This window comes from Bos taurus, chromosome 1 (assembly GCF_002263795.3).
Source record: "Bos taurus isolate L1 Dominette 01449 registration number 42190680 breed Hereford chromosome 1, ARS-UCD2.0, whole genome shotgun sequence".
Lineage (NCBI taxonomy): Eukaryota > Metazoa > Chordata > Mammalia > Artiodactyla > Bovidae > Bos > Bos taurus.
Window position 1 is genome coordinate 83,341,072 of NC_037328.1, and position 14,875 is coordinate 83,355,946.

Genomic DNA, 14,875 nt, shown 5'->3' on the forward strand with positions numbered 1-14,875 from the left:
CTGCTGATCTACACAGACATAAAAAGTGCTTTATTTGTTAAAAATGGCGTCACACTGTCTATACCTTCTACACTTTATTTCATCTGTTAAGTCTTTGAAATTTAGCTGTAGATTCTCCTACAGATGATTATGATACCCCTCGCCCAGTCAAAATTCTCTGTCATTACTCTTCCACCTATACTAAAGAAGCTACAGAAACATACACCAAGCTTCCTATAGCATTTACTTACAATATGGATAGTGTGGCTGAAACAACCTGTAACACTATTCAGAATCTCCGATACAAAGTCCCTGCAGAGAAATTTTTAGAATGAAGGGTCAAGAAAATCTTTGTTTCTTCTAAGAAAATATTATGTGGTTATTTTAATTCCTCTCACAAGTAGTGTGAATTTTACAACTGATCATCTTATTTAACTTTGGCAAATTTTATCAAATATACAAGACAGTACTGTTTGCATTTCTAAATAACTCTCTGGTCTCATCTTCTCATTCTACTTATATTTCTGCAAATTTTGATATTTTATTCTTATTATTCTATACTATTTTATCACCTATTCTCTTAGGTAACTATAATTTCTCTGTGGAAAGAAACAAGCTGTAACATTTAAATAAATGCCATCAGTTCAGTTCAGTTCAGTTGTTCAGTCATGTCCGACTCTTTGCGACCCCATGAATCGCAGCACGCCAGGCCTCCCTGTCCGTCACCAACTCCCAGAGTTCACTCAGACTCACGTCCATCGAGTCAGTGATGCCATCCAGCCATCTCATCCTCTGTAATCCAAGTCTATGCCCCAACCAGTAATGCTGAAGAAGCTGAAGTTAAATGGTTCTATGAAGACCTACAAGACCTTTTAGAACTAACACCCCCCCAAAAAAATAAATGCCATAACTACTACGTATTTGGAATGTGTGTGAGTGTGCATTTACCTGGGTAAACAAAGTGGTTTTTTGTCCAGAGATGACTTTTAATGTCTGCTGTCCTTGTGCAGAAGATGTGCTGACTCCCAGTGTTCCTTGGACCACTGACCCCGTAGTCAGCTGTTTCCCAGATGTCTGGGGTGATGGCTGGCCAACTAAAAATGTGCCCTAAGTTACAAACAAAGACCTGATCAGTAATTTGTTAAGTTCAAATGACTTTAAATCACAAGGTCCCATATTATAACAATGCTCCCCTTCATTTCTACTACTCATCAAAACAAACAGAACAGCTCTGATCTCAGTGTCACTACCAAGAGCTATCCCTACTTGTCAAACTTTGCACTTGAGTTACAGAGCAGGCTGTTGGAAGCTCAAGTTTTACAATCTAGTCCTCACAACTGGATTTAACCATTCAGACTGATAACCATCTGCCTTCTTACTAAGAACCTGGAACCAAAATTCTTTTCCCTTACTTGGAAAGGAGCCAAGAAAGAAAGAAAGAGGAGCCAAGAAAGAGGGGAAAGAAAGGATTAAGGGAAAACAAGATGGCAGAAACCTGTCCCTAACCTTGAATCCAATGTTAACTCCAAACCATAACTTGGTACTATCTGGTTACTCCCGTCTAAGAGAAAAATTTCAACTATACACCAATACTATTCCAAACCCATGAGAGGCAACAGCACAGCAAATATCTCTCACGAAGACCTGGGTTTAAACCCAAATTCTACCAACTAGCTCAGCAGAGAGATCCTGGATAAGTTACTTAAGTCTTTCTGAATCTCTACTTGCTTTTCTCTCAAAACACAGCAAGCCCCAAATAATACAAATTTGTAACATGGCTAAAATGTTATTAATAGTACTGACCCCCCTGATTCCAGAGTTGTAAAGGTAAATCCACTACAATTAAAAGCAGTCATTATAAATAACTAGGTGATGTAGAAAGTACCAGTGACAAACGACCATACCTGAGGGGTTTGCTTGAGGATGTAGGATGTGTACGTCAGATGCTGGGATATCCCTCCAGGGCCAGCAGGGTTCTGGGCTCCACCGGTTCCTCCTGTTGCTCCACTGCTGCCACCGCCTCCCCCACCACTACTGCTGCCGCCGCCGCTGCTGCCAGCTGAGCCAGATTGGAGGTCTGAAAATGCAACGAATGACAGCATAGTCATAAAAATACTAAGAGAAGCCTTAACAGAGAAAACAGATGAGCCCAGAGCAATGTTGTCACGATGGCTGCATTCCTCCCCTTTCCTTCTTTCCTCCTTTTTTGGTGATACAGACTTCTGTGACAAGAGTGAGAATTTCCGGGTGCAGAAGATGGAAATATATTTATTTCTGACTGAATGGAGGTCAACTAGTTCAGCTCTGAGTACTGAAATGAAGAACTTCTCTTTGCAAGTGTTCTGGCTTAGCTGTGGGAGACTGAGTTGGATACATTTTCTAACCAAGTGTTTTTAATCAGCACCTAATGTGCTCAGAGAGGAGCTCCCAAACTTTCTGGCATCTGATTCAATTTCAGTGAAACTGCTGGAATTTAGTGTAATTTTACAGTACTCTCTTTTCCATCTCACCCTGCTCCGGAAAAAACTGACTTTCCTCATATTTATAATGACTCCAGTCTATTTTGCTTTTCAAATTCCACTTTAAAGCCTTTGTACCCCTTTTTACTTTCTTTTTGGTGACATACAAAAACTAAACTCTAAGGAGCTCTCTGAATGGATTTTTGGATTACTTACATTGTCTTTTTCTTACATAGCTAAGTTTTTGATACATCACTGCTTATGTATGAGGAAAAAACACCAGGGTGAGAGTGGAAATCACCCATTACAGTCAGTAAACAAAATCGTTGACTAGCTTCTGAAACTCAGTCCCCCTTAACCAAATTCCCTGCCAAGTTTATGATGAATCTCTCTATCCAAAACTTTATTCCCTTTCTTGTCCCCTTTGACCTCAGTCCTGTGCTAACTGAACATTAACCAACCAGAGTCAGAAGACTAAAACTGCCATTGTTAATAACATCATTCATGTACTAAAACTGCTGTTGCAAATAATATCGCTGAAGTAAAAACTCAGTTTCTCCAGGGCAAGATGAGCGAACAGACCCCTGAGCCTTGGACCACCTGGCCAGAGAAACATAAACCAGAGACATGCTGACTCCCAAAACTATGACTAAGAAATGTCACGAGATGATGACTAACCCTGGCTTCTTTGTTCTTCCCCTTTGAAAACCCCAAACTCAAAGACCAAGCTGGAGTGGACCTGAGACTTGTTTCCCACTTGCTTGCTTGGTGCCCTGCAATAAACCCTTACTCTGCTGCAAACTCCTCCTGTCAGAAACTGCCTTTCTGTACCATGGGCACACAAGCCCTTGCCTGGTTACAATCACACACTGCATTTTGACAAGTGGCTAATTTCTAACGAACCTAATTACTGTACCAATTATACTTCTGACTCAGATAGAATTCCTCTTACCCTTTCAACACCACCCAAACTGTTTTTCACTATATGTCAAAGCAGAAGTTTATATAAGTCTATAAGTATAAACCATTTATATAAGTATAAACCATCTAATTTCCTTGGGGCTTTACATCTTATACACTGAAGTTGAGCCTGTATTTCTCTTGCCATTTCCCAAACTAGCAAATTTAACCAAACTAGCAAACTTAAGATGCAGCACATCTAAATAATGGCAAGCAGAGACATTTGATTCCAATCCTATTCCCATCCCCTTCAAGATAAAAGCAGGCGTTCAGCAATCTTCTCTGGTGTTACCAGTCTTTAGATACCACTGACAGAAAGAACTCCTCTTTATTTCCAGCTCAGCCTTCTCCCACAAACAGCCTCAACATCCTCACCTCTTCAGTGTATTTGTTCCTGATCCCACTCTTCAGTAAACAAATCCAAGAAAACAGTGTCACCTCCCAAGACTATGATTATTTTAAAAATCCATTGCTAGTTAAAATATTTGTATGGTTTAAATCCATGTGGGCAAATGCCACCATGTAACCACAAACAAAGCTAAGAAAATGCTTTCTGAAACAGGTAAGAACTGCCCCTCTGGTGGATGAGGTGAACATACTCAAAGACCCAAGGACCAAATGATTTAACGATGGACTCACTAGCATTGTTGGTAGCTCGCAGGATGGCTCCCTGAGGGATCAGCAGCAGTTTTCCTTTGCCCGAAGGGTTCTTGCTGTTTGTTGTAAGGTAGAGTTTAGTGCCAGGAGGCAAGTTTGCCAAGTTGGCCAAATTAGTAGCTGGAAGCTGCAATGTTGCCATCACTAAAATGGTGAAGGGAATAAAGGGGAAAAAAAGAAAGAGGAAAAACAGTAAGTTAAGTTGGAACTGAAGGCAATGCTAGTTCTAAAATTGAAACTAGAGAATGCTAGTTCTAAAATAAAATACTTATTCAAAAACATTAACAAACATGGTGGGAATGTAAACCAATACAGCCACTACGGAAGACGGTTTGGAGATTCCTTAAAAAACTAGGAATAAATCTACCATATGACCCAGCAGTACTGCTTCTAGGCATGTATCCTGAGGAAATGAAAATTGAAAAAGGCACATGTACCCCAATATTCACTGCAGTACTATTTACAAAGCTGGGACATGGAAGCAACTTAGATGTCCATCAACAGATGAATGGATGAAGAAGCTGTGGTACATTTATACAATGGAATACTACTCAGCCATAAAAAGGAATGCATTTGACTCAGTTCTAATGAGGTGGATGAACCTAGAAGTCAGAAAGAGAAAGAATGTCATATACTAACACATATATGTGGAATCTAGAAGGATGGTACTGATGAACCTATGTGCAGGGCAGCAACAGAGATGAAGACGTAGAGAACAGACTTGTTGACATGGGTGAGGTTGAGGAATGAGAGGGCGGCAGCATGCAGAGAGAGCATGGAAACAGGTACACCACAACATGTAAAACAGACAGCCAACGGAAAATTGCTGTTTGACTCAGGGAACCCAAACTGGGGCTCTGTAACACCTAGAGGGGTGGGAAAGGGTGGGAGGTGAGAGCGAGGTTCAAGAGGAAGGGAACATATATACACTTAATGGCTAATTCATGTTGCTGTATGGCAGAAACCAAACCAATACTGTAAAAGCAATTATCCTTCAATTAAAAATAAATTAAAAAAACAACTCTACAGTTTGCATCCTAGATGCACAATGCTTTAAAGGCTGATGTTCTTAATTATCTTACTAATTAAAAAATTTACATACTAGAAGAATCTGCTATAAACTATAAAGAAGTTTATATCTGTATATAAATAGGGTGACCATATATCCTGGTTTGCCCAAAGCAGTTACAATTTATACCCGTGTCCCAACTATAATTTGGGCTTCCAAGGTGGCACTAGTGGTAAAGAACCCATTTGCCAATCAATGCAGGAGATATAAGAGATTTGGGTCAGAAGATCCCCTGAAGGAAGGCCTGGCAACCAACTCCAGTATTCTTGCCTGGAGAATCCCATGGACAAAGGAGCCTGGCAGGCTATGGCCCATAGGGTCGCAAAGAGTTGGACACAACTCAAGCAACTTAGCACACAGCACCCACTATAAATATTAATAGTGACTCAACTCTCAAAAGCACTACGGTTTAGACAATTAATGAAATAATCACATTTCAAATGTGAAATAACATTTCCTTCGCATTTCTTTAAAGCCCCTTTATGGTCAATTTCTAGTAACACTGAATATACTGATTTGAAACAAGACTTTTAGTCTCCCTCACTTCCTAAGAACTAAAAAACGCTATAGTCAACTACTGACACATATACTATGAAACTAGAATTCATCTTTTAAAAGTCTCACCTATGTCAAACAGCTTTCACTTACCACTTAGAATTTCCTTCTCAGTGCACATGGCTGTAAAACCTCTGAACATGAAAACTTTCTGCAGTTACTTTGCATTAGAATCTCCACCAGGTGTATACCTGTGGTGGATTCATGTTGATATATGGCAAAACCAATACAATATTGTCAAGTTAAAAATAAAATAAAATACATTAAAAAAAAAAAAAAAAAAAGAATCTCCACCAAACAAACCCTACATAACCACCCACCTGAGCAGCCTCAGGGCAAGGACGCTCACTGTCTCCTCCTGCCTGGGAGAGTATTCTTCTCATCACCACTTCACTATGCAAAGCTTTGGGAGGCAGGAACCCTGGAAGTTGCCCCAAATAACCAGGAACTGAGACTGAACTGAGGGCCATCTCTCTCCGTTATGACCAGAACTAATCTCATCTTAAATCACTATGCATAGCAACCACATCAGAACCGCAAACCTCTCTACCACACACACCCAGAGCCCGTCCCCACGGGGCTCAAGGTCCCTGATCTGAACCCATCCCCTCATCCTTTCTTCCTTCACTTTCTCACTATGCCCCTAACCCCAGGAATTCATGCTGAGATCCTTACACCTTCTAGAACCTTAGCCTCCTTGAACATTCTTTTTGTGGTAATTAAAACTGTCAGCCCTCTGAAAATAAGACATCCCCAGGAATCCCCTAGCTATTTTCTGTTTTACCTCAATATCTGAGGTCTAGGGCCAGGAGGGAGAAGGCAATGGCACCCTACTTCAGTACTCTTGCCTAGAAAATCCCATGGACGGAGGAGCCTGGTGGGCTGCAGTCCATGGGGTCGCTAAGAGTCGGACACGACTGAGCAACTTCACTTTCACTTTTCACTTTCATGCATTGGAGAAAGAAATGGCAGCCCACTCCAGTGTTCTTGCCTGGAGAATCCCAGGGATGGGGGAGCCTGGTGGGCTGCCGTCTATGGGGTCACAGAGTCGGACACGACTGAAGTGACTTAGCAGCAGGGCCAGGAGAGGAACATTTCTGCTCTGCAGTTTGGCTTTTAAACCATTATCACCGCTCACTCCAGGGGAGGAGAAAGAGTCCTGCCTCCTTTGAGGCTTCTACTGAGCTATATCTCCCTCTCTTTTCTGCTCTCATTTCCTGAACTCTCAAGTCACTTCCCCTCATTTGCTGAAGGCAGACTCCTGACTCAAAAGTACTGTGCTCTATGCTAAAGATAATCATTCTCAGTGACAGCACTGTAGAAGACTTATTTAATTCTCTCCCTTCTGGGGTGCTATATCTTCCAAACTCCAAAGATCACTTCTCCAGTCCATCTCAAACATTCATTTTTCTTTTTTAATTTATTTATTTTTAATTGAAGGATAATTGCTTCATAGTATTGTGCTGGTTTCTACCAAACATCAATATGAATCAGCCATAGGTCAAACACTCATTTTTAATGCCACAAATGAACTCTGTCATCAGTAGCAATCCGTCATCTCTGAAATCTTCATTTTGGACATTCACTACCCTTCTATCCTCCCAACTCACAGCAACCACTCTTTAGTCTCATCAAAAATGAGTACATATCAAATGCCTTAAGTATATTTCTTCCTGCCCTCACAGAAATAACACATCAAGGACTAAAACATTCAAAGTGTTTAAACTTTTATTTAGTAGAGAATGCTTTAGTCAAACATCTCCAAATGCTGCTGGCAAATGAACATACCAAGATCTTAAATCTGAAATAGAACCCAAAGTGGAAATGAGGACAAATGAGAATTATTCTTCAGACTTGAAAGCAGTATCAAGAAAGCAGTATCAAGAAATATACTCTATTTCAACTGTTCTTTATCTCCCTCTCACACACACATACCTTAAAGCAGAAGCATTATAGATCTCTATGTAAAATGTTACATGAAAAAGATTAACATGTCTTTATAAAACTCCTTACAACTTCAACCTACTAAGTTTTCCTAGAGAGAACCAAATAGCAAATAAAATCACTAGCACAGAGGATTTTGGAAGGGGCTGTTGTTCAAAGGGCCCTCAATTAGTATCAGTACCTGAACCCTGGGATCCACTCTTCTGAGGGCCAGCAGCAGTGACCTGAGCCTTGGTTAATGTCTGCACTGGCTGAGCGACAATGGTTCCTCCACCTCCACTCACAATTGCCTTGGCAACTCCTTGGGTCACAACTTGCTTTGGACCAACTGCTTTGGTGACAGATGAGCTGGCCTTGGCTACAAGGATCTGACCACCACTGATTGCCACAGCCTGCTTCACTGTTGAAGGCAGAGTAGACCCGACTGGCACCCCAACAACCTGTTCAAAACAGAGAAAAATCCAGCAGTGCTTCTTCTCATACTCCTTCAAGGTTTTAAAACAGTACAGTCACTCTTGTTTCAGCAAAGAACAAAGCAAACTCCTAGACACAACACATATACTGTCTAATTCAGTTGTCTAGGAATGCTATCTATGATGTGAACAGCAGTATTTCTCACAATCTGTATGTTATTACAATAAACTGTTATAGCTTTTGTCTTAACTCCAGCTACTATCTATAACTAACTTTAATTATAAAAAGTAGTATATGTTAAAAAAAAACTTAGGACAAACAGAAATAAAAAGGAAAAAATAAAACTCTACTTACCTTGAAATAATCTCCTAATATTTTTAATGCAGTATTTATTTACTTCTGATTCTTTTTAATGTACATTTTGAAAACAAAAATTAGGATATATATAGTTTTATAATTTTTAAATTTAACATCATATTACAGGGATTTCCAATGCTATTGTTTTTCAAAAACATTTTTAGGTGACCAAAAAATAATGTATTAGAATAGATATACCATAATCTAAGTAAATATTTCACTGCTGTGTCACTATTTAGGTAACTTTAAACTTAATATTATGAAAACTGCAATAAACACTTTCATATATAAAGTATAAATTCCACTATATACTTTTAAATATCACATCTTCATTAATTCCTTCTGTGCTTTCTCTGAAGCAATTATTTCTTCATCATTAGAACATCTAGAAATTAATATCATTCATTATATGGCATAACACGTGACACCTCTTCCAAATGATTTTTAAGAAAAGTTATCTTTTTCTATACCCTCTAATCTTTTCTTTCCTTAAAGGTAGACATTCAGTTAAAAAAGAAAAAGTGTAAGCTAGAAAGACATTTAATTCAATTTTTAAAAAAAAAGGTTCCAGCACCAAACAATGAAAATTAGAAATACATTGTCCTGAAAAGACTATAAACTCTTTCAAGTAAGAAAATACTTTGGAGCTCTTTTAAAACAAGGTCAATAGTAGGATTTTCAATTAGAAGGAACAACTTAATTAATGGAAAACTGGGGCAGTGTTTCCCACTCCCCAATTCTTTATTTTATAAAAAGACTTCACCAGAAACTAGATGAAAAGACTTCTATAAGGTTATAAGAATAGCAAAAGATCTACCTCCTAAAAGCGAAAAAGTTAAAGAAGAAAGTACTTTTCAACCATCAGATTGGAGGGGAAAGTTTTAAAGCCTGATGATACCAAGAACTGGCTAGAGGATATGGGGAGACAGGAACTTTTGTTCACTGCTGGTAGAAAGATAAATTTGTCCAGCCACTCCAGAGGGTACTGGGATATACTAAAGCTGAAAATTTACCCTATTAAAGCAGTTCTCCTTTTAGGAATATATCCCAGCTGAACCCCAATATCTATTCTTTGCTTCTCTCTCACAGTAGTAGAACCTCCAATTTTCAGGCATGGTCATGGCCACACAGAATACTATTTTCCAGCTCCTTCACATCCAGGTTTGACATCTCCTTTCTGGCTAAAGGGATAGGAACAGAAGTGGTGTGTGCGACTCTTCAGTTCCGCTCTCCCTAAAACCCCTTCCCCTTCCCTCTTCCTGCTGACCAGAAACGTGAACTTGGTGGCATGAGGTGAAGTGGCCACAGGACGAAAACCAAATGCTGAAAATGACAGAGAAACACGATAGAGTCTATATGCTTGAGGACTGTGGGACCACACACCAGAACTACCTACTGGTCTTATATGTGTGAGAGAAATAAGCTTATTTAAGCTTCTGGTTTGGGAATGTCTGTTCTAGTAGTTGAACTTTTTTCCTAAGACGTCTGTCTTTACATTTACAAAATATATCATATTTAATAATCCACTGACTAAGCTAAATTACATATATTTTCATGTTCCTAAATTAACAAAGAAAACAAAGATCTAAAAGGAAAATAATATATGCATATGATACCACTTACATGTGGAATATAAAAAAATACAACTAGTGAATATAACAAAAAAGAAGTAGACTCATAGATAGAATGAACTAGTAGTTACCAGTGGGGAAAGGAAGGAGGGGCAGTACAGGGATAGAGGATTAAGACATACAAACTATTAGGTATAAAATAAGCTACAAGGGTATACTGTACAACACAGGGAATACAGTCAATATTTTATAAGTATAAAGAGAGTATAACATTTAAAAATTGTGAATCACTACACTGTACACCAGTAACATATAGTACTGTACACAAACTATACTTCAATATAAAAAAAAGGAAAATAATACACACATGCACGTATTTTAATTTTTCTCCCAAATCCCATGCATCTGGCTTGCTTTTCTCTCCTTGTGCCAGCCTCTATCCTCACACTCAACTGCTTCAAAATGTCCAGAATATGATGTACCTAATCTCTCCAAAAGCCAAATAAAACATCACCATGTTGGCCACAAGAGGGCAGTTTTTATTAGCAGAGCCTGTACATTAAGAACAAACCACTCACAAGACGAACTTCCCTTCCTTTATTCTAAAACACTGAGGAGAATGAGGACGCCTGGCATTCTACTGGGGAAAGCCCTATGCAGGGTTTATGTCTACGACACCACAGCTAAGTCTTTTACGTAGGACACTGTAGCCCCAAACTAGCTTAAAAGAAAAAGAAAAAAAAAAACCAACCACCTCAACATTTTGGCCTAGAGCCTGAAATCACTTACCAAATGTTCTCTTCTTCCCGTCCCACAACACTTGTCTCTGCTTTCCATGTTTCCTCCTATCAACAGTTTCACAAAGCAGTTTCACCTTTGTTCTGTACTGTTATAAACACTTAACTCTGATTCATGCTTTGATTCGGTGTTTTTATTCCTGCCCTCCCTGTGCACTGTACAGACCTCTGCAAGTCAGAAACTAGCAACCTGAAGCTGAGGATTCACATATGTGACTTTCCCTCCAGACACTGAAAAATACAGCCACTTACGATTTAGTTCTCAATGACAGCAACTATTCCATGGTACTCACACACTGTATCTCACATAACATTATATGCCATCACTGATTTAGCACCTGCTCTGTGTGAGGTACTCTATATACAATGATCTCTAATTCTCCTACAGCACTGAAAGGCAAAGAAAGGGTAACGTTCCATTTTATTAGATAAAAAAACAAGTTTCAGAGAGATGAATCTGCCCAGTTCACACAAGTAATAAGTGGCTGAGATCTAAGTGTGTCAGATCAGATCAGATCAGTTGCTCAGTCGTGTCCGACTCTTTGCGACCCCATGAATCGCAGCACGCCAGGCCTCCCTGTCCATCTACAAAGCTCATGCTGTTTTAACTAAACCACACTGCTTCCTTCTTTCTCATGTGAACCACCAATTCCTTAGCTGTCTCTTTCGTGTCAAAATCAGCACCTCTATCTCTATAAAAAAACTAAGCTGTTATTTCTATTTTGCCAAAGCTGTGTGGAAATTAAGAGTACTATTCTGTTCACCCTTCTGTCTTCGGGCTTGCTTTCTCTCACTGCACCTCAGCAATAAAAGGGACAGCTTGTATGTACACACAGCTCCTTATCTTGAGTCTAAAGCAGGTACTAAATTTCTGGAATAGAAGTCTTTTCTCATGTTCTGCTGCTTCTCTGCAATTTTTTCACACTTCTGTGGCTTTTCTTATCAGGTGCCTTTACATTTTATTCAAGGCATGGTTTTATTCTAGCACAAATGCATCATCCACTTTCTCTTGGTCCTACCTTGCCATTAGGTAGGTGGCAATGTGACAAGAAAGCCAATATTACTGGGTGAACAGATTTGCAAAATACAAAAGTAGCAAAAAGTGGAAACTTCTCAGAGTTTCTGAGGACAAAGAGCAATGCTATAATGATTCAAAACCCAAATCAGAAATACCATGTATTTCTAGGTGAACCAAAATAGATTTTAAACAACATATAGGACATATCTGAGTACAAAGACCAGATGACAATAACTGATTCACAAAAGGAATCTGGACAGAATGCTTATCCCTGAGGACAAAACAACGGAAGAAGCATCAGGAACTAGCTGGGGTTTGCCTGTTTTAGTGATTCTGCCTATGGAAACCCCCAAGTCAGATTTGATGCTGTAGCTCTATGGTTCCTAAATGTGCCTGATCATATGAGTCAACAGGAGAGCTTGTTAAAAATCCAAACTCCCAGGGCCCCCAAGAGGTTCTGATCAGTAAGTCTGAGGTGGGGGCCTCAGTATCTATACATTCTTAATCATCAGTTGAGTCTTATAAGCAGGTAAGTCTGGCAAAGTAGTTAATGAACTCTTACAGATTTTAGAACCAACTATAACACTATGAATTTTTAACTCAATTTACATGCAGCTATCTAGACTAACCAAAATATCTAAAACCTTTTCCTATTTTAAAGTTGAAAAGCAAGCACTTCACGTAATACTTGTAATAGCTTTAGGATATATCTGCCCTAAATTAAGTGAAATAATTTTAACTCTGGATGTTCTAAAAGCATGCTGAGGTTACAGGCAATAGCCCCAAATTTTAACAGGTCCAGAATGGGGAGTTTTGGAGTCACTAGACCTGGGTTCAAATTCTCTGTCACTTATTATAATAGCTGTATGCTCATAAGGGAGTTGCTTAACCTCTTAGAGCCACAACTTCCTCATTTGTAGAACAGTGGTGAAAATAGCCACCTTGCAAGGTTGTCTGAGGATTAAGACAATATATGAATAACAGCAGGATAAACTCTGGCACTCCTAAGCACCATGGATACAGGGAAACATGTATCTCTGCTTTACAATTCTCCCAATATGTAAATTCCCCAAACCTCCAGATAACAAAGAAAATAAACTCTCTAAGGAGCCAGGAATCACTCAACAGATCACACAGCCAAGACATCAGAGGTAGAAACTATAGCACTCTCCTATCAGAAATAAACAAGTAAACAGTGGACCTCGATCCTTTCCATTACCCACTTTAGACCTGAATTTAGTAGACAGTTGTGTCCACGACGTCAACAGCCTTTACTGCCAGAGAGATAACACAGTGTCCCTTCACCTCTTGGACTGTCTCCGGCCCCTCTACAAAACATGTTCCTGCTCTTGTCAGTGACTATGGCAAGAACAGGTAGATTTAACATAGACTTTCATCCACAAGCTTTCCCAGGATCATCAGTGATGCTCTCACCCTGAATCTTTGCACCACTTGGCCATGACTCAGGCAAACAACGTTCACTGACAGGTTGACTTCTCCACCCTTACCCAACACAAACCTTGGAGGGCTGAATCTTTGGTGACTGGGCCGTCCCTTCTCCAGCAGTTAGAACCTGTTTTTGAGGGGACACAGCTATCATGTGACCCCCTTTCACAGTCACATACTGAGGGAGTGGTAACTGGCTGGCAGCTCCTGTTGTGGGTACATGAGAGGCTTCACCAGGTTCTTGTTTGATGATTACCTTGCAACAAACATGATAATGACACTGAATAAACAGTCCATGAACAATTCTACTAATATTTGAATTTATTCTGTCTGCAGGAATTAAGGAAGCCTGGTCTTTAAAAAATGACTCCACTAGATGGGTAAAAATACTGCTTAAATATAGCCTTAAATCAGCATGCATGCATGCTCAGTAGTGTCCAACTCTTTGCAACCCCAAGGATGGTAGCCCACCAGGCTTCTCTGTCCATGGGATTCCTCAGGCAAGATTACTGGAGTGGGTTGTCATTTCCTTCTCCAGAGGATCTCCCTGACCCAGACACTGAACCCACAGCTCCTGTGGCTAGTGCATTGGCAGGTATTCTTTTACCACTGAGCCACCTGGGAAGCCTAATACAGCCCGTAATAGCTATTAAAGGGACCAAAAGTAGGGTGTCGACTTGATCCAGTGTATCTGCAAACCAATCTGGTCATTTGTTTTAGGCACTGGTGGCAAAATGGCACTACAGAGAAATGCACTGTTGATGCTCGCTGAAGTTCCCATCTTTCTGAACTTCAGGGGAAGCCCTGTCAACAACAGTAAACAAAAGGAAGCACGTCTTGGAAGTAGGATCCAGTCTTACAGATGAAACACACTAAAAAAAGTTTCATATTGTGGGGTGGTAGCATCAATCAACTCCAACGTGCCACAAAAAAAGATTCTGTAACAAGAACTTATCAACTTGTGGGATAATCCCCTCAGGAATACTTACTTTTGTGAAAGCTCCAAGTCCTCCAGTTATAGGTTTGGGGCTTTGAACTTTAGGGTGACTCCCAATTGGGCAAAGAGGTGGCATAGATGCAAACAAAGAATCCTCCTGCTGTGTTTGTAAAAATACGTATTGTACAATTAGGATAAAGTCAGTGATTTCAGACACTCTAGTCACTTATATTTAATAAAAGCCTATGACATTCTCCAGCAACATATACCAAAAAGCAAGACAAAAACCCAAAATTCTTTGGGGTCTTCCAAGTCCACCTGCATTTTAATTATTGCTTTCGAGGCTAATTCAAAGTAAGGCTATAACTTGGCAAGAACCCACTCATATGTGCCCACTATCAGCTGCAAAGACTCCTATCATATAATCTCTAATGTCTGGTTGACTCGCTGGTTTCATGTCCAGGCCCCTGCCAGATGCTACTGAAGGACAGGTACTATCTTCTATTTCCTTTTCTATCCCTAGAGTCTAGGCACTGAATAACAAATGAATGTAACAGGTAGTTACAGTGTTTCAGTACACACACCCTTTTAACACTACTTGTAACTTGATCTGTTACCCTTATTCTAGAATAAATACTCAGGATGCAGAGGGCTATTTTTTCACTAAGAATTTAAAAAACAACACAGCAAAAAGAACAATTAGCAAAACAAC

General features: G+C 39.7%; 1 protein-coding gene across 12 annotated transcripts in view; it reads right to left on the minus strand.

Moving 5' to 3' along the window:
• The window catches only part of YEATS2 (YEATS domain containing 2), a 102,660-nt gene that overhangs the window by 27,137 nt on the left and 60,648 nt on the right, over positions 1-14,875 (minus strand). For 9 of the 12 annotated variants that reach the window (XM_024984769.2, XM_059881312.1, XM_059881334.1 and 6 more), the window contains 6 exons: positions 14,216-14,323; positions 13,300-13,482; positions 7,805-8,063; positions 4,038-4,199; positions 1,884-2,056; positions 928-1,086 (listed from right to left, as the gene is read on the minus strand). In XM_024984769.2, the coding sequence (XP_024840537.1) occupies positions 928-1,086; positions 1,884-2,056; positions 4,038-4,199; positions 7,805-8,063; positions 13,300-13,482; positions 14,216-14,323 (1,044 nt within the window). The remainder of the gene's footprint in view (positions 1-927; positions 1,087-1,883; positions 2,057-4,037; positions 4,200-7,804; positions 8,064-13,299; positions 13,483-14,215; positions 14,324-14,875) is intronic. The other 3 variants (XM_024984827.2, XM_024984851.2, XM_059881391.1) reach the window with 1 other exon arrangement.